The sequence below is a fragment of the Macaca thibetana genome, chromosome 11 (assembly GCF_024542745.1).
Source record: "Macaca thibetana thibetana isolate TM-01 chromosome 11, ASM2454274v1, whole genome shotgun sequence".
In the NCBI taxonomy this organism is placed as follows: Eukaryota; Metazoa; Chordata; class Mammalia; order Primates; family Cercopithecidae; genus Macaca; species Macaca thibetana.
The window spans coordinates 66,434,079-66,454,785 of record NC_065588.1 but is presented as its reverse complement, the minus strand read 5'-3'; the positions used below and the strand labels follow the sequence as shown (position 1 = coordinate 66,454,785).

At 33.9% G+C, this 20,707-nt stretch overlaps 1 protein-coding gene across 4 annotated transcripts in view; it reads right to left on the bottom strand.

Moving 5' to 3' along the window:
• The window catches only part of CNOT2 (CCR4-NOT transcription complex subunit 2), a 108,834-nt gene that overhangs the window by 15,227 nt on the left and 72,900 nt on the right, over window positions 1–20,707 (bottom strand). For all 4 annotated transcript variants that reach the window (XM_050746588.1, XM_050746584.1, XM_050746585.1 and 1 more), the window contains 8 exons: window positions 20,593–20,659; window positions 10,123–10,270; window positions 9,229–9,411; window positions 6,846–6,925; window positions 4,139–4,264; window positions 2,187–2,311; window positions 1,138–1,258; window positions 879–1,035 (listed from right to left, as the gene is read on the bottom strand). In XM_050746588.1, the coding sequence (XP_050602545.1) occupies window positions 879–1,035; window positions 1,138–1,258; window positions 2,187–2,311; window positions 4,139–4,264; window positions 6,846–6,925; window positions 9,229–9,411; window positions 10,123–10,270; window positions 20,593–20,659 (1,007 nt within the window). The remainder of the gene's footprint in view (window positions 1–878; window positions 1,036–1,137; window positions 1,259–2,186; window positions 2,312–4,138; window positions 4,265–6,845; window positions 6,926–9,228; window positions 9,412–10,122; window positions 10,271–20,592; window positions 20,660–20,707) is intronic.

Here is a 20,707-nt window from a genome sequence, read left to right as displayed (position 1 = left end):
ATTGCGTAAGAGAGAAAAGAGTAAATGGACTAAGCATGCAAGGTATAATTATCCCTGGTAGAATTAAGAGCCTACTTTTGAGGTTCCTGGGTACGAAAATAAAGGAAGCCCAGGCAGTGATACCATGTGTTTTTCTCTAGCAGGGCTCAGTAGCACAGGTCAGGAATGAAATAGGCAGAAACAACCAGTACTGTAGCTTTGGCCATGCAAGTATAACAACATGAGAAAACGGCAAAGTAGTCACGGGATATGTAAATGAACAATTACGACTGACCACAGAATTTCATGGGTAAGAAGGGAGTTGATTACAGAGGAAGAGAGACAGGGATATGGAAGAACAGTTAAAACACAGAAGAATCAATAGATTGAAGGCCCAGGTGGAGTGAAATGATTACAGGAATTACAGTACCAGAAGAAGATAACTAGAAAATAGAAAGTGGAAATCGGAAAGCATGTGAGCACAGATTTTAAAATTGAGAGACTGCAGTTACTAACAATGACTAGGTCAAAGGGATAACTAAAGGAGTGGCTGAAGTATACTACAGGACAAAAATTCCTGGAGGAAAGAAATTCAAGGAGCTGAGATTTCAGGATTGTGGAAGGTGTGTGTATATATATACACATACATACACACACACATATACATACTTGCACACGCACACACATGCACACACACACACAGACATATAAAATGCCAAATTATAAAAGGAATACTGCAGAGTGCCAGTGATCTAAGAGCTAATATGCAAGCGAATGACCCAGAGAAAAAACAGATTACAATGAGTAGCAGTAGGTGAGACAATTTGATGACATGATATTAAAAACTGGAAGTCTGAAGAGGTATTATATACAGACATGGAAAAACAGAAAAAACTTACTCAGGAGAGTTCAGATTGAGGCCTAATGTTGTTAAGTCACTTCCTAATGCAAGATGTACCATTCCTGGGTCTGTCTCTGCTGCCCTGATAAATGTTAACAGGCCAATCATTCCAAATTGGTCCGTCACCATCCCTTGAGGAATGTTAGTAACCCGACCTGGGTAGAAAAAACACAGTTGCTTTTATTTTCAAGGAAAAGTTAAAAAAAAAAAAAAAAAGCATTCTATAACATCTTTGACATAGATTTCTAGAGTCCCACCATCAGGTAACACCTGGATCCCTTTTTTCTGCTGGTTATTATTTTGTGTTGTTGAACTTTTATCTCCAGGGAATTTGGGTCCATCTGTACTTGAAGTTGTCTTGCCAGATGTATTCAAATTCTAGCATGAAAAAAATTAAATGTGACATTAAAATTTGTTAAGTATACAAAAAAGTTCACATATTAATACCTTGCTATTCATTCTTTATTATATTTAAATTGGTAGTAAATTATTACCTGTTTTTCAAGTTCTATAGAAAATTGTTTCCATCATTGTTCCATGGTATACAAATAAATCCTATATCATCCACATTTGAGTATTTAAAGAAAAAGAAATCAAGGGAAAATATTCTTATTTATCTCAGATCTTCAGTCACAGAAAAAAAAAAATCTATCTCTTTCTCAGGTCTTTATGCTTTGGGACACACTTGAAGTTACACTCCTCAATGCTTTCATGTAAAAGAGAAACTAAATACAGTACATTACCTAAAATCACCAAAGCTACCTCGAAGATAAGTTAGAACATATAAGCTTTAAAACTTTGTACTTATTCTAATTCTTACCAATCTTCTTTATCAATTATTTTAATAATATATAAACTCCCATCACACACACAGAAAAGCTATTTTCAGTGAAATGTGGAAGAAATAAACATATTTGTTAAGTCAGAAAGAAGAAGCTGAGTTGGCTGAATCAACACAGGTATAAAAATGTGTATAAATTCTTCAAGGAGAAAACTTACTCAAGAAAAACACAGCTCCTTAGAAGGCTATATTATCAAACTTCATGGGATCCAGCTGACAGGGACTACAATAAAAGTCTAAATTAACTCTGAGAAGTTCAACAGAAATTTGCAAACCTATATGAAATAGGAAAAAAATAGGCTATCTTCTAAGTTATAAAGCTTTTCCACATTCTTCAGAAGTTAGATTATTACAGATATCAAGATAAAACAGTTTTGTAACAGTATTTAGTAAGTAACTGTTAATATAAGAGAAATCTGAAGGGAAAAACTACATCACTCACTCACATAGTTCTTAGTTACTTACAGATTTACTGTCATCATTACTTGATGTTGGATCTTTATAGCTGGAGCCTGGTAATGCTGGAAAATCTTCATTGTGTATTGAGAAGTCCTGGGATTGTTCATTTGCTGGTTTTGTTACCATTCCAACTATGTAATGAAAATAATCCGGAGAATTGCAATTGATACTTATGATATTTTGCTACAGATTATAAAGTTAACTTTCCTCATGATAATACACCAAAAGTTTTCTTTTTTTTAATGCTATGAAAGCGTACTTCAAAAAATTAGTATCCAGGGTAACAATGAAGAACTAAATTTTCATTTACTGATTAATAACTCAACATACAAAATAATACAAGGGAAATCAATAGTAATCCTGTAAATCTACTGTCATGCGTAGGTGCTTAAAAATTTAATTTGATATTGGATTAATTATTAACAATTTTGGTTTAAAAGCTTGTTTTATTTAAATATTTGACTAGATATAAATACCAGTTAACTGTCAAATACAAATGAACAAAATAAAATTTAAAAGAATATGTCAGTATTCTACTTGAAAGCGACTTACAGAGTGAGCAAATTGCAATCAATTATAAAACAACTCCATATTATTTCAGATTTTCTTGGACTCCATGTTATAGATGTAAAACATGCAAGAACTGGGAAATAATCCTCCCACTATACTTGGCATTAGTCGGGCCCTTATTGGAGAACAATATCCAGTTTGGGGCTCCACAATTCAAGAACGATATGGAGAAACTAGAGATGGTCCAAGGAGAGCAACGGGAATGATTAAAGGGATGAAAAAATGGACCTATGAGGAAAGGTTAAAAACATTAGAGTCTGAACTGAGAATCAAGTAGCTAGGTACTCAACTTCCAGGGCAGATCATTTTTTCTTTTAATTTTGGGGAGACTAATTTGGAAACTTTAGAATATAAACAATACATTTTCCCCTTCTTCATATACTGTTATTTGTATTCATATCTGAATGGCACAGAAATCTTTCTTGGTTGAAAATGTGATCAAATATTAATTCTATCTTAAAATAATGGATGAACTGATTCTTTTAAATTCACCGTTTTGTTACTGGTCTCTATCAGGTTTTCCCAAAAGAAAAAAACTATGTGATAAAAACAGTATAGCCACATTGCTGTCACAGAATTTTCATGCCCAAATTGTTACACTGTTATTGCATATGTTTCCCCTCCTTTATTTCTGTTTATCCCTGATTAGCCAAATCTCTTATCTATTAGAGACAGTGAAAAAGGGTGATGAAGGATATTAATGGAGACCAAGAGTCTGCATAAGCTATACATGACCCATGAGCAATGGTTTTCAACAGGGGACAATTTTTTTTCCCCAGGTGACATCTGCCAATGTCTGAAAACATTTGTGTCTGTCACAATAGAGGCTGTGGGGGTTGGAAACAGAGAGTGCTACTGGCATCTTGTAGGCCAAGGCCAGGAATGTTGCTTAGCATTCTATATAAACATCACAGCCCCCCAGATCTCCTCTCTACAAAGAATTACCTGGCCCAAATGTCAACAGTGTGGAGGCTGAGAAACCTTGGCTCAGAAAAACATCTTCAATGTATAGTCAGTCATTATTAATCACCAGGAATATATTCTTTTGAAAAAATGTGTGATCAATTAAGGAGAGAAAAGGCAGACCACAAAAATAAATCACCTAAGGTAAACTAAGGCAGGGATAACAGAAGAAAATAACTTCTGAATACCAATGAGGACTTCCTCTTGGGTTTTTGTACAAAGTTTTCCCATTTAACTTTGCTACCATGGTATTCTGGGAAGAAAAATCACTTTTAATATATCAATTCTGAAAAAATTACACTAACCTGATTAGAAAATGCAAACATATACGTATACACAAACATATGTATATGTACATGTAAATCATGTGTGTGTGCACATACAATGGAAACTTCCCACTGGTCATCATTAAAAAGCTTAATTACCATAAGGAGCTCTTCCAGCCAAGGGGTTTATTAATGGAGTTGGGTTACCACTTCCTTCCCTTCTGTTTCGGTCTGCTAATGCTGGGAAATCTGAAAGGTCCAATCCTGTCACATTTTCACTTCCGTCTAAATAATAAGAACGAACACTGGTTACTGATTCTACAAATATTTTTAAGAGACTATAAAAACCAACTATAATATAATTAGAAATGATTGTGCTTTCTTCCTAAATAATGCACAGCACTGTACAAGGTGTATGTAGCTGCTCAAAAGATACTTGCAGATTGATTTCATGTCAAAGAATTTCATGAACAATTTAGCAAAGCAATACGCAACCAGCATAATAAAAACCCCCAAATCCTAGAGATATAACAAAGAGAAGAAAAAGCATATATTTCCCCCGTGGAAGATGGTAACCTAAAATTATAGCGTGTGAGCTAACAAGAGGGAGATTGTTACGATATAACTGGTCTTTTCATTATGCTCAGATGGAGGTTGTATCTAGAATGCTTGAAGCTTCGGTTACACACAAATGGTGACAATGATAGTGCCTCCTGCAAATGGCCAGAAAGATAGCTGAGACACAGGCAGTGACGCAGAAGCCCTGAGGACTTCCACCTGTAATTGACTGCGTTCATATACAAATGTGTGTGCACACGGGTGCGGTACAAAAGGGTAGCAGTAGGGTTCCCATATATGGTAAATGGGTTGGAAATATAGAAATATGATACAAAGCCCAGAAGTTTATATTACCTATTACACAGTAGGCGCTCAATAAATATATATAGAATAAATTAAATGTATTTTTGTTCATTTTAAGTTAAAACAATCAGCTGGCTTCCTTTAAAAATTAAAATTTAACCCAACTTCTCTACTTTGTCTATTTTAATCATCTCAATTTCTTAACTTTTTAGTATTCTTATAACCTTGTGTTCTTAATTTTTGAAGAAAACTTTCTACCTTCCTTTTAGCCTGCGCTATAGCTTTTCTTTAATTTTTGTTTCACCATTTTCAGTTTATTTTGCCATTTCCCAATTAATTTTTAGTTTTCTCCAAATTTCACAATTGTAAGAATCTCAAACAGCAAATGTTATCTCAAGATTACTTTGTTGACAGAAAAACAACAGACACCATTAATTTATTAACATTCAAAGACAGGTGACAATTTCAAATTACAAGGGTAAAGGATAAATCATTCATACCTGCTGTTTACAAAAACTGCAGTTTATAAATTTATTTCTGCAGTTTAAGAACTTCGAATTAAAAAATTATCATTAAGACAATAGAAATTAAGAATTTCTATCCTGCTTCAATTTATAATTTCTCAAATTCTTTGATTATAAGTTAATTATACATTTTGAATATATATTAACTTTTAATACATATCTTTAGGTCCTCCAAGATGGAATTTAAATTTGCCATATATTATTTGAGACTATGTTTTAACCTAAAAAAGTTAATCAACCCCCAATCTATATTTTTAGGAAAGAACTGGGCATTTTCCTAGCATAAAATACGCTTAGTTAAAACAGAATTTAAAAAATAATTCTCGTTTTACAGCACTGTATAAAACCATAATGCAGAATCTAAGATGGCACTGTCAGACATCTTTACTTGTTACTTTACGTCACATTTAGGAAAAAAAAACTACAACTAAATTACAGTATGCAGATGCAGCCTGATTTCAAAGACATTAAAGTATGAAGAAATGTACATTTTAGAAACAATGGAATATACTATTTCATTCTACATCTTGAACACAAGCTACCACTTACAAATGCTAAAATTTGGAATCTTTTTTCAAAGCTTTTAATCTTGTGTGATTAATCTGTGCTGCTGAGCATACATTAACATTTAGAAATTAAAAGCTCATAGCTACAAATGACATTTCCTTATTAAATCTTCTCTCCCCTCTACAAGCGCTCCATTTCAGTGAGCATTCTTTTACCTTTCACTTCCTTTACACTTAATTCTCTCCCAATTATGCTGTTCATTTTTGCTCCTATGATCATAACATCCTTTATTTCCTTTCTCAGGAAAGGGTCAGTAGGGTGGAGAGGGTAAAACCTAAAGCAAAATAGCAACAAAGCTTCCTGTTCTCTTCTATCTGAAGCAGTTGATAAAAGAAATAAACCAAAAGACTGCAGGCATTTTTTACTGTCAAAATCAGAGTTGGTTTTCCATGTAACTAAATTTTATATATAAAACTGGATCAACAATTCATAAAGGTTAAATGCCAACATTAGTATTATTAAAACTATTAAGAAAAAATGTAAGTGTTCTATACAATTTTAAAGGTTCTCTTCAATTTGGATCTCCATAGCCAGAATGTCATACCACCCAACGTAGTCTAAGCTATAGTTCTCACAGTTGCAGGGCTGAGGACAGTAAAAGCTATGAAGCAAAATACTTTGAGGCATAAATACGAACTAAGTTAATGTGTAGGCGCTCTCTAGGTGTTAAGGAAATAATCCTGATGTTATAACACAAATTACTATGTTACCATGCCGAGTAAAAAATATATATATTTACATATCTCTCAACTATTCACTGTATTGAATTCTATTCCTATTTCTCACTGAATTAAAATCTACCATCTAGCACAATAAAAAATCCTACAGTATTTAAAGACCAGTATGTTGAATTGTTTTATATTTCATAAATCTATCATATTTTTTGTAGGGTACTAGCTCCAGAATACGCTTACCTGTTCCATTAAAAATGTTACTTGATAAGGAGTTATTCATTCCAAATGCCTGATTCCTGTTCATTCCAAATCCAGACATACTGGGTACATAGAAAATAGTTTTAGATATACAGTAAGAACACTAACTTTCAGATGAAGAAAAACAGAAGTGTATATTTTTGGTCTCTTCATATAAAATAACAATATGTTTCAAAACCAACACTAGTATTATTTTTCTGAATCTATTCTTTATCTTTACTTGAAAACTTCTCTAAAGTCCTTCCATGAACAAATGAGAACCAGAACATTTTAGGCAGATTAGTTAAAAAACAAAATCTCAAGAATTTATTGAGGAACAGAGAACCTTGAGGAAAACAGATTCAGGGCACATTTTGTGTACTTGAAGAGTCAACTTACTGGATACCTGAATTACCTAACCTCAAAAATATGCAGGTTAGTGTTAAGATTATTCTTGCTAAATAGTTGTTTTTCTTTATTGGTAAAAGCTTGCAATTATTACTTTTCATAATAGATCTTCTCTCATACAGTATCCATCTTTCCCAACTAGAATATAAACTCCTCATGGACAGAGTTTATGTCATACTCCTCCCATGTCAAACTCCTCCCTGCGTCCTCTGCCCTTTAGTGTTCAGGAAGACATAACAGACATTCAATAAATATATAGTTGACCTGAACTGAATGGTGCGTTTTAAAACTGAATTCAGTGCTCAAAAATACATCATTCTTATCTAAATATAGTTTTATCTTTCATATACTTAAAAGAAAACACAGTCTATGGTGTCCCCAATTTTAAATTAACGCACAACTGGTATTTCGTAAATAGTTACAAATGCCTCCCTCCCTTTTTTGTAAAAGACTAAGCATGTGAAGAAAAAAAAAAATAAGGCTGAACTTGGAGCAAGGCCAAATAATTAAGAGTGTCAATAGGAATTGTTAATGCAGATTCTATAGTGAAACCACATGTCTTTAACGTCATATATTCTTCTGATAAAAGGCACTTAGTGTATCAATGTTGTAAGTGGGGTTAATCTGTATGAAGATGACAGGGGTTTTTGGGTTTTGACTAAATCTATAAACTTATAACGAAACAATTTTTGGATAAAACATGCAGCTGACAAAACAACAAACACTCTAGAGAAGAGCCAGAAAGTCAATGGAAATTTTTGTTTAATAGCATATTAGAATTGCTGATGCTATTACAGGTACCATCAAACATGGAATAAGTGCTCAGAGATGAAAACAATTTATAATAAATACAATCTGCCAATAGTAGAAATAAGCAGGGTTTTAGAGATCCATGTTACATTGACAATTTAAGCAAAGTATATTTTAAAAACAGAATGTGAAAAAATACTGAAAGGTAAAATTTTAAATATACATTCAATGCCCAATACTATGAGAATGCACAAAGATAGGATAAAGTTACGATAAAGATATAAGGTTAGAAAGCTATCAAGGAGATGAGAATTTTGATAACCCTTCACAAATAACTTTTTTAAAATTTAAAAGAGCAGTAAAATTATAGATATCTAAATAAAAGCAAAACCTGGAGTTTATGGAATGAAGATTAAACAGTAAATGTGCTAAACCTATTTTAATTCAGATTTTACTAGACAGAAGAAAGTGAACCAAATAGGTATGATAATAACAACTAGATCAAGGTCATTTTGCCCCTACATTTCTCCATTTAAAAAATATACATATACATGTAGGCAATCAATCTTAAATACCACTTTTGCAAGAAAGTGTTGTATTTCAGACATAATTCTCATACAAATTACCCAAACAGCTTGAAAATCCTAACAAAACGAGTAACTCCTCTTATTTGCAAAGTATATGCAAGACTATGCAAAGAGAAGTGAAAAAGTACAAAACCCATCTTTTTGTTTTGAATCCCTAAACATGATACCGTTTTCAAATACTATAGATGTGATCTTAAAAAGTCTTTGGTTGGTAAGTCTCCAATGCACAAAACCAAATCTTACTTGAGAAGGTATTCAAAGTATAACTAAAGCAAAGTAGTAACAGTCACACATGTCTCCAGTTCTATTCATAAGCCTAGAACTCTTACCACACAGGTAATCAACTTATTTTATAAAGAGAGGACATATCAACTAAAATTTGCCTGGAGGTGAATCCAAGAACAATCCTTTTCTAACAACAACAACAACAAAAAGTTTTAATGTGCTTTCCAAAATCAACCTGATTTTCAAGAAAACGTATTGTTTTGTGATGGGTAACAGAATCTTTGGACATAAATGCATGATGAAACACACTTTTTATTAAAGAGAAGCCACACCTCAAGAACAAAGTGAAAATATGAAAAGGCAAATCTGAGTATACCCAGAAAGACAATTATACACAGTATCAATAAACATCTTACCTGTTCACAGTAAAAGGCTGTCGAGAAGGCTGCTGCTTTGGCATACATATTATGCTTGGCGAGCTTCTGTTGGGGCTACCTAACCCTGAACTGCTCATGCTATTTGTCCTGCTAGGAATTCCAATGCCCTGACCAACCTGGGAGTGGTTCATCATATTCCTAGGATTCATAGGCAAAATACCCCTGAAAAAGAAGTCCATTATACTAAATAAGCTCTCTACAATCACTCATTAAAATTCTCTATAAATAATCAATTGGTCCAACCCTAGAATCTCAAATATACTTTCAAATTGCAGTTCTAATTTTTATTAATTCTTTAGTCATTCTAGCTCTTTGAAAAGAAAAAGTAAATAAACAAGAAAGGGCAAATTATAGTGCAACTGACATGGTATCTAAGATGAGAGAACTACTGGTGTGACTGTGACATAAAATATAAACGTATTTCACACACATATTTAGAATAATTTCATTTCAAAGGCATATCGTTTTATCCTCTGCATACTAAATGTATAGTCTATGTCATCTGTTTTACTTTATGCTCATTAGAGCAATGGATGCGTGGTGAGGGAGCAATGATCACAATCATCTGGGGAGGAATTTTAAATTGCACATATTTCTTTGAGGAAGACAGATGCCTTTTGAAAAAGCTCCCCAGGAAGTGATTAACCCTTGATATCCACCCCACTGACAACCAGTATGAGAGCTGCAGTATAAAAACCACTTGTATTGTACTTAATAATTTGCACTGAAATAAAAAGAGCATAGGTATTTTCTTCCTCAGTGAAAGGCACTGAACCAGAAAATCAAATAATTAATTACCTTATTAAAAAATTAAAAGTTTGCTTACTCTACCAAGATACATTTTGAAAAATATTCTGGTCCATTAATAAATACCTGCTTGGAGATGGAGGCGTATGAAGTGACATTGTTGGTACCCCTGTTGTTGGCGTGACGTGGCTCGGTAACTGAGTGCCTTGTGATAAGCTGCGATTTAACTGAGGGGTATTGTTGCTCATCCCCCTCATTGGAAGGCCTAGTGCACCTAATAAAAAAATTCAGAAGAAGGAAATTCATTGCCATCAGGAATGAAATTGTTATCCATCTTCTGGAGTTGGCAATTTAAGACACTTTTAATGACCTAACATAGTACGCAAATTTTAAATGGATATATTTGATTCATTCCAAATAAACTCTGATTTTAACAAAAAAATATGTTCTAGTCTGAAATTTAATATTATGAATGGATATTTCTTTCATATTCCTATTTTTCATATTTCAATTTCATTATAAAGTATATCAATGACTAACAAATAAGTTACAATATTATGAATAGATATTGCTCTAAAATTTTCTTAAAGGCCTATTTGCACATATGTACATGTGTACATACAAAGAGGCCATTATGAAATTTTGCAATCATGTGTTTTTATGTCTTTATTCACAACTAATGTATACAGAAAGACATTTAACCCCACTTTGCTGAAGTAGTTTTAATTTTATGTGATCCTTTAAAAATATATTTTAGAAAAAGCCAATTTACTATTTATACGTATTTCTCAACATTACTATTTTTACAACCCCAACATAAAATGCCAGCAACTGTTAAAAAAACTCAAACTGATATACCTATAAAAGACAAAATTTTAAAACATTTAAAAAGATGTCAAAATATAATGGCCCTATATTTATCTAGTACCCCTGGAGCCAGGTGTGGTGATGGACTATACATTCTAATAGGTTTATTTATTTTTTTAAAGACTACTAAGAGTTTTATCATTCCAATACAAAACAAAACAAAACAAAACACTTTGGATAAATTATTTTTTAAAAAATGTATATTTCCTGAGTTTTCATTCAGCTTATAGGAATTATATTTTTTTTAATAATCCAGGATAATTATCAGAGACAGCATATGTTTATTTTGTTTCCTTTTATGCTTCAAAGTCAAGAAGTACAGCTATCACTTACGCTGTCATATCTGTCTACGAATTCCTCCTCCTTTCCTCTATCTTCCTGACCTATACTTTTTAGTGCTTTCTATTTCTAGTCTGCTTCATCAACCAAACTTATTCTGAACTAGAGATTAAATAAAAGGGATAAGATAGAGTGAGAGCTAATCAGTAAATAGATGACTTCAGTGCTAGGGACTTAAGGTGATTTTATCTTTTGGCATAATAATGTTTCACCTTCTAACCTAGGGATAGGAGTGGTTAGTGAGTATCTCACTGATTGTTATCTTAAATTTGGCAGCCTGTATCTCAGCTTGTAGCCTAACTTTGCCTCTCAACTGAATGAATCCAATCAATCTAATTCAATATAGCTAATATATTCTACGTATATACTTTTCACTCAAGTTTCATGAAGACCCAAGCTTGGTTCTGCCTTTCTGTAAGACACTTTAAGGGAACTGGCTTAGATTACATGTACACTGTTATGTATGTCTACAATCACCGTAAGTTTTGTGACTATGAGAATGCCACTAGCTGTAGCCACTTTCTCTGAATCTGGGACAAAATAAGGAAGAATAAGAGATTAAAAATCAGCCTGCTTAAGATTTCTTCTGAAGAAATCTGTCTTTTCCCTCCCTAAAGCACACCATTTTTCTTTAAGGCTTTCTAGGTGTGCTCATAACCATCAACATGATACTTTTCACATCATTCATTCAACAAACATTTAATGAATGCCTACTATGTAACAAGCATTGTGCTAGCTGCTGGGGATACAGCAGTGAACACAACAGAAAAGGCCCCTACCCTCAGGGAGCTTACATCCTACTCCCTAAACATGCTGTCCTGAAGTCAGCTATAGCTGCAAATTTTCCTCAGGAATGTGTTTCTCACAGTTACTGACCACCAAGATATGTCAAACAATTTTAGAGCCGGAAGAGATCTTAAAGATCACCTAGTTCCCATTTCCCAGACAGATAAGGAAACTGAGCCTCATATAAGTTAACTGACTTCTCCATGGCAACACAAAGAACTAGGACTAGAATTTAGATCTCTTAGCTCCTTAATAGCAGCACTACGGGAGCCCAACAGAACTCTTGATTAGTACCCCTGTGAGTGCCTACTAATTGCAACACCTCTAATGTATTTTCCCGCTGCTTTCAACCTTTTTTCTAAATCTCCACATCTTGCTCTCTTCCCTCCATTTTCTTTCTCTCTCATCTTCATAGCTATCAGTTTTCTTTCTTGTTTTACTTTTCCTTTACTTTTCACCCTCTCTACACATTCACCACCATAAACAAACATACATTTTTCAAAAATCTAGTGCCCCTTTGGCCCCCTTTTAATAATCGTTGAGCCCTACAGAAGGCTCACTGAGATTTGACTCCTTCAAGTCTCCACATATATATTATTCTATGCTGTATCATAAAAATTTATAATTTCAGGAATATTTTAGAGATTGGAAATTATCTGAACATCAGCAAAAAAAATCTGGAGAAGAAAACAAGAATGGTAAGGCTCTTTGGTCAATTAGGGATTGGCATCCTTGAATTGATTTTAGTGCTAAAACTGGACAGAGACCGTATGGAATAAAGTAACTTACTTTCAGTGTTTAATTTTAGCTTTCGAAAATTAATCTTCACAAAAACAGCTAACAATTTCAAAAAGTCTAAGTTTCATTTTGTTGAAGTAGTACAAAAAGATCAAAAAAGAGTACATCACTTCAAATTGGATCATCAACCCCTGAATACTCAATAATTGTTACTTTAAATTTATTTTAAAAACTGAATTTCTTTAAAACATAAAGAATTAATGGCACTGGATAGGTATATATAAAGATTTGGTTTTGGGAAACTAAATATACCAAGTCATTAACTTTGAGATGCTTGAGTCAAACTATCACAACTGAATAGGATCAAGGGGAAAAAAAAATCTAACCTCTCACTAGTATAATTAGAAACAATCACAGAAAATCATCTCTAAAATATTATGCCAAGAATAGGACATACAGCTGAAAAAAAGAAAAATAGGAAGAACTCAAGGAGTTTCTTGGCATAAAAAAACGAAAACAGGCAAAAATATAAATATGTATAAATGAGTTCTGTATAAGCAGGTGACTGGGGGGACAGTAAAATTAAAATTTATCGGGCACTTCTCAACAAAGCACTATACTACTTCATCTCACTTCCTTCTTATAATCATCTTATAAAGAGGGTTATCACCTTTTTACAAAGAATAAAAGAACAAATTTTTAAAAAAAGTTTAAAAGGTTATAATTCTGAGTCAAATTTTTCTTTCAATCTAACAACTGATAATTACAAATCATACAATATTAGGAGGACTATATGAACACATTCTAAATAGATTCCTGCCTCTTATCTGGCAGGGTGTTAGACAGTCAAAACAAATTCTTTATTGATCATTTTTCAGAAACTCTTAAAGAATATGATCTAAGAAATTATTCCATTAATTATTTTCACTGCACAAACTTTTTAACAGTTCATCCCTTAAACACTTATGGCAAAATATGTCATTCTTTATTCAATATTTTACTAGAAACAAAAAATACTAAGTTACATGAAAAAAATAAAATCATAGCAACCAAATCCTGAATATTCATACTTAAAGTCCTCTAAAATCTTTATGGGGGTAGGAGAGAGTAGTCCTTAATTGATGCCTCAAAGTGTCCCCTTTTCCATTTGCAAAGCAGCCAGCTTCCTCTAGGAACTCACTGGCATGCCCATACTAAAAAGGGCAACAGTTCTAAATGGTGCTCTATCTCAATGGCTTCTTACCTTCAACCTGTCTTGCACTTAGCTGGTTAATGATCCCTGTAAAATGATTTCCTTATGCAATTTTCTTCATTAAATTGAAAGTATTTTAGAATAGAAAAGACTCCAGAGATTATCCAAGTAGGTTACAGATCAAGAACTCACTCTAGGCATTAAGTGACTTGCTCAAGATCACAAGTAATGAGGCATAAAGACAATGATCCAATTTCTTGACTCCTATTTCAATGTCCTTTTTGCAACCAATATCATTTTCCATTTTTTAATGGTAGTTAATAATGTTTGCATCATCCAGGGAGCTTTTATGTCTGGGTCTCCTCTCCAGCCATTGTGATTTTGGGCAATCATGTCAGTGAAATTTTAAAAATTCCCTAGGTGTTTCTATGGGTGCAGTCAGGGTTGAGAACCACTGTTCTATAGTATTAAAATTCTGTCAAGACCCAAAGATGTTTTCTAACCTTAACGGACATTTCACTGTTTACATACTACATATCTGATTTATAATCTTCTTTCCTCTTTCTCTATTCCTTTCCTCAAATCTGTCCTTAACTACTCATATCTAACTCCTCACCAAGAATACTTTCCCTTCTCTTGTTCTAGAGACACAAAAGACTACTTAAAAATAAATAAGTGCTATGACCAAGGTGTTTACATGCAGTAGACACGAAGTGTTTGAGTGCTTGTAAGAACTAACTCAGACTTGGGAATAGAGTGAGTCTGGGAGCAGAAAAATTTTCCTGGAGGGGATAGAAGATAGTATATGAATTAAACAACATATGAGACTTAGCCAGGTGTCTGGTGGTGGCAGTGGTGGGAAGTCAGGTGGGTATAAATGTTACAATAGTTCTGTCTGAGAGAATAACAAGATATATGAAAATAAGGACAAGTTATACACCTGAAGGAGGAACACGCTTTGCCTTCTATGTGCTAAGAATGCATGAGACAAGAAACATGGATGGAGCTAAGTGGCTTCAACAGCTATGAGAAGTGGCTGCTGTGCTCAAATCAGCTGAGAGTCTCAACATCTGGCTGGATCTTTAGAGGAGTGCCACAGAATCTTTACCTGTGGAACAGCTGAGTGGATCTCCCAAGTACACTCTACATTCCTCAACCTACATTTCTGCTCTAGATTAGTGGCACTCATTCACAAAGGTTTGCAGGTCTGAAAGCTTAGAAATCAATCTTGATCCCTTTCTTTCACTCCTACATCATCCAGTCCCATTAGCTCTATCTACAAAATGTCCCAAATCTGATCACTTCTCAACACCTCCACTAGTCCAAGTCATCCTATTTTTTTTTCCCTGGACTACTGCAGGAGTAGTAACATTCCCTCTCTCTCTCGCTCCATAAAAACAGGACATTTGTTATTTGCCATATTCTTACTTATATCTTGAAATAATACCTCATTGATTGTAGGTACCCAATAAATACATAATTATTAGAATGAATGCATTCTATCACAATGTCTTAATTCAATAGATTCTTGGCATCTGTGGATTTAACACTGGTAGCTTCGACTACGTACAAATGGCTTTCTAGGGTCATGGCATTCAGGTTTCAAAGAAACTGATGTTTTCAGCTCATGTTCACATAGTTACTCTTACAAAGTAATATAATCCTGGCTCTACTACTTACTATCCGTGTAACCCTGAGCAAATTCCTTAACCTCTTATGGAGCCGTTGTGAAGGTTAAATGAGTTAATTCACATAAATACTTAAAACTGCATCTGATACACAGTAAATAATACTCAATAAATATTAGCTCTCTCTGTGTATGAGACATACCTATGGAAAGAAAGCTAACAGGTGGTACCAAAAGTGAAGATAAAATAAGATAGTCTAATGAAGTGATAGTTTTCGCCAAAAAAACAAAAACAGATGTTTTATGGTGGAAAATGTTATTCTATAGCTGTGTTCTTAAACTTGGAAAGTAGCAATGATCTTGAAATAAATCTCTCAGAAATGTGAAGACTGTACTTCTTGCTGAAATCAGTATTAATAGCCTAACAGGTTTCTCCTGTCTTGATATAGTAGGCCATTCCTAAATCTATCCCATGCTGTGGATGTTATTCCCACTGCTAAAATAAGTTTACTCACAGTGTGTTCAATGCTAATCTCAAATATAATCTCATCAGTAAATTCTTTTCCTAATCATTTTCCAAGATACGTGATTACTCCTGCCTTTGAAATATCCTAATAGTCTACAGCTGTACCATCCTGAATGCGCCCTATCTCACCTGAAATATCCAAATAACCCTGAACTTCTTACTCTACTACATAGTAAAATCATTTGTGTACTTATCCTACTAGATTATATGAGACTGCCTCTTGATCATGCATTCAACATTTACTGAGTGCTTGTCATATGCAAAGTACTGAGGATACAAAGGCAATGAAGACATGCAACAAATAATGCAGCAACACCACAGCAGTAGGTACACTATGCAGAGATGGCATAAATGAGATGATCTCTTCTACCACACATCTGCAGTATCTAGCATGGCAGAACATGTATGGTAGGGACCCAATAAGTATTTGTCAACTTTAGTTCCTACCACCTTTTTGAAGCTTTTCCATACCACTATAGATAACTTTTTTTTTTTTTTGGTTCTCCTCAAGGAGAATGGTATAGACAGACTTTGCTCCCTAAAAGTCTGTCTACACCATTCTGCACATGGTATCTTTAATCTATGTGTTAGCATGATAGGCAGTTATTTAATATTTTACATATAAGTATGTCCTATCTTCCCCAACTATAAAACACGTGTTCGAGAGAGCAAGAAATCCCAGAGCACTCCGTACTTATTACTAAGCATTTAGTATCTGTTCAATGGTCCTACAATTTCCTAAAGCAACCAAAATATGTCATGCACCTATTTAAATAGCTGATAGCATCACTTCTGAACCACCCCACCTGTGCTCTGGGTTCTCTATGAAGCAAACAGCTTTCACATAGGTGTTCTTAAAGCAGGAGGCTAAAGAAATGTCTGCTGGAAGCATGAGACTATGTCATTGTTCTCAAGCTAGGAGTCCAGAACTTAGAAAGACAGATTTAGTTCCTCTTCCAACTAAACACCTGGGTCCTCTGAGAATTCAGATACAAATTTGTATAATGAATTCACCCAGATATTTTGCTAAGCTATGTGCCTATAAGATAATATGCACATAGAAAGCACTCAGTAAATGACAGTTTCCTTTTTCTCCAATCTTACAAGGCCCTAGATCCTGTTGGTAACTAAGAAAAGGTAAATGCAACTATCAACCACTTAATTCCAATGCTTTGACTATCCAGAAGAAATTAATTCCTGGTTCCCTGTTGATTCTAATCTAGGAGACAGCTTAAGCGAGCTCATGGGTCTTGAAGCCTGTAAGGTGTACAGGAAGTCCTCACTTAATGCCATTCATCGCTCTTGCAAACTGTGATTTTAGGCAAAAAAACATACAGCAGGTCCTTGAATAATGTTGTTTCATTCAACATCATTCCATTGTGATGATGATGAGAGCAAAAAATTGGTTTTGTTTTATGTAGTTTTGCTTCAAGTCGCAGTTTCAAAAAACTTTTAAATGTTAAGTGAGGACTTAATTCACCTAAGAGCTTATCACACACTCAAATATAACAAATAGGAAACATTATGCAACTTGAATACAAGAGTATGCCCACTGGTTTCTATAGTTATCATTCCATGCACAGTATTCACATGAATTCTTGGATGAAAAGTCTCTTACATATTTGGATACCATCATACTATACTAGAACCGAAGACCATACGAGTCTAGTATAGCCAGCATTCTCTGGCTACCTCATGGCACTGCATAATCACTTCCACCCAAATCTAGCCAAATCCAGGTTTAAGCACTTCTGTATCTATTCCAAGATGAACTCCCTTTCTTGTTTAATCTCAGTGACTCTTACTTCTAGAGAGGGCACTCTTCCTTCTGTATCTCTTCCACTGCTAACCTTTCTAACCATCAAGAACACACAATAGATAGTAGATCTCACATTTTAATGGCACGAATTACAATTAAAGTTTGCCAACTGAATAGAATTAATAGTGGTACTCAATGCACTTGGGAAACAAAAGAACTTTTAGTTACACCAATGTCAATGTGCAATTACTATAAGTGGCCATAAGAATAACATCTCTAGGCCGGGCGCGGTGGCTCAAGCCTGTAATCCCAGCACTTTGGGAGGACCAGAAGGGCGGATCACGAGGTCAGGAGATTGAGACCATCCTAGCTAACATGGTGAAACCCCGTCTCTACTAAAAAATACAAAAAAACTAGCCGGGTGAGGTGGCGGACGCCTGTAGTCCCAGCTACTCGGGAGGCTGAGGCAGGAGAATGGCATAAACCCGGGAGGCAGAGCTTGCAGTGAGCCGAGATCCGGCCACTGCATTCCAGCCCGGGCAACAGAGTGAGACTCCATCTCAAAAAAAAAAAAAAAAAAAAAAAAAGAATAATATCTCTAATCTACACTCACCTACTAATTCCTTCTCTCTCCATCCTTCACTCAAGTCAGTCCCTTAAGTTTTGTCATTCTGACTTAAATTATTAAAACCTTAACCCTCAAGCCCCACATGGTAGCTTGTGTTCTGCTGTCTGACAAGGTGTTTGTTCAGATTACCTACCAGCTGAATGACCTATTTGGCCTTCCTGGGTCTGTCCTAACAGACAGAAATTGGCAACCTAGACTCTTTCTTTCTCCACTAGTTATAGCTTCTAGCTTGACATCTTGGAAAGTTGATCTAAGGTTCAATTTTTCTGTACTCTATCTAACATTTAAAATGTCATTTTAAAAGAGTAAGCCATACATTCAAAATGTTGCTTCACCAATGTGACAGGAATATAGTGATTTAATATATTGAACTCCAATGGAAAATGTTTGCCATACATGGCTTCTTTCTAAACTAATAAGTACCTTAAAATTCTTTTTCTAATGAAAATAAATTTGCTCATGTATTAATCTTTGTATGTCCTTAAAAACAAAAACATAAATATTTATCATACCAATGACATAACTGCATTTCACACCTAACCCATTCCATATCTTAGCCTAGTTACAATTTCACATTTGTAGGTTAAAAAAATTAGACTAGAATTTTTAAAAATCCAGATAGCTAATTATAACTATAGTAATTGCCATTATCCTTTACAAAATAACCTTAGTTTCTCAAATACAATTTTTCTCCAATCCATATCTACTTTCTGCTGTGATAAATGGTGGTCTTCCAAAAGATAAAGTAAGTTCCTTGCAGTTGCTCTAAAGAAATAAAAGGTAGCAAAAGGTAGCTTTAAAATAGCTAGATATTTCTATAGTAAGGGTTACCAGAAAGGTGAAAATCATACTAAAACACAGGGTAAGCAGAATAAATTACTAGCTAATAATAGTCCTTCAACAACTAGGATAAATATTTGTAGATAAACAACAATATTTTTTATGTAATAAGCTATGAAAATGTTTCTTGGTTTGACTGGAGAAAAACTGTTAATACAGAATAACTTTTATCTACTAATTCTGCATTAACAAAATTGTCTTCCATAGCAAAAAAAGAGAAAAGCCACAAAAGATAGACAGAAAAAGTAAATGGAAACCATGCTTGTATACAAAATAAGTTTCATCCTCCCACTTTGAATCAATTTGAAAGGTAAAGTGGTATGACAAACTATTCTGATACCTATCAAAACTTTGCTTTTCATTATACTGGGAGAGTTCCAAATCAAATTATTGATTTTTATTTGAAACTGGTTAAGATAGTCAGTCATCGGATGTCTTCATCAGTTATTCAATTATCCTATAATGTCTGATGGGAATTTATAACACTTTTAATTCCCTTCTATTAACAGAGATTACATTAACAGAAATGGGAGATCAACAGATCTGACATTAACAGAGATAAAATCATACTAATATTTAACAATTTGGGAAGTTAATTTGAGAAAATATAAAGATATTTTATTGTTTAGTTTTATAAAAATTTTATGTGATAATAGCTAACATTTATTGAGCACTTACTATGCACTAGGTTCTGTGCTAAGCGCTTTAAAAGTATTACAGCACTTTAAAAGAAATAGAAGCCTGCAAAATGGAACAAGCATTAAACTGTTTGAGTCAAAAATCTAGATTCTATATCCAGATTGAGCTAAAGCAAAAGAAGAAATATTTCAGAAATATTTGTGAAACAAAGAACATTTTACAAACCGCTAAGTAATGAGCTTACCTAAACAGGCGCGCACGCGTGCGTGCACACACACACACACACACACACACAGAGTAGCCAATCAAATAAACTAAAAAAAGCTTTTAACTTTCTTTAATTGAAAACAGAGAATGTCTATTTTTAGTTTGTTTAGCAAATTCTTCAAAAATACTGCAAAAAAATTACAGATATAAAAGATGTTGAAATAAATTTCATTCTATGCTATATCCAAAGTAATAGCAACCTTAGGATCAATAAGATCTGAAATAATGAGATTTTGCTATGTAAGTAAAATAAAACTCTGAAAATTAAACATTTTTCCTTTTAAATCATACAATAAACCCACAAAGGAAGTACTGGTTGTTCTTTATTTGGTAGTTACTTATTTTTCTCTTTGAATAAAGTATCCCAGAATAAACACAAAATTCTTACTTTGTTGCCCGTATAAACTTGCCCCAAACTGAGACAGCTGACCTGATGTAGATGGTGATGCCAGCATCTAGAAACAAATTAATTATATTAGAGCATAAAGAAAACAGAGCATTGC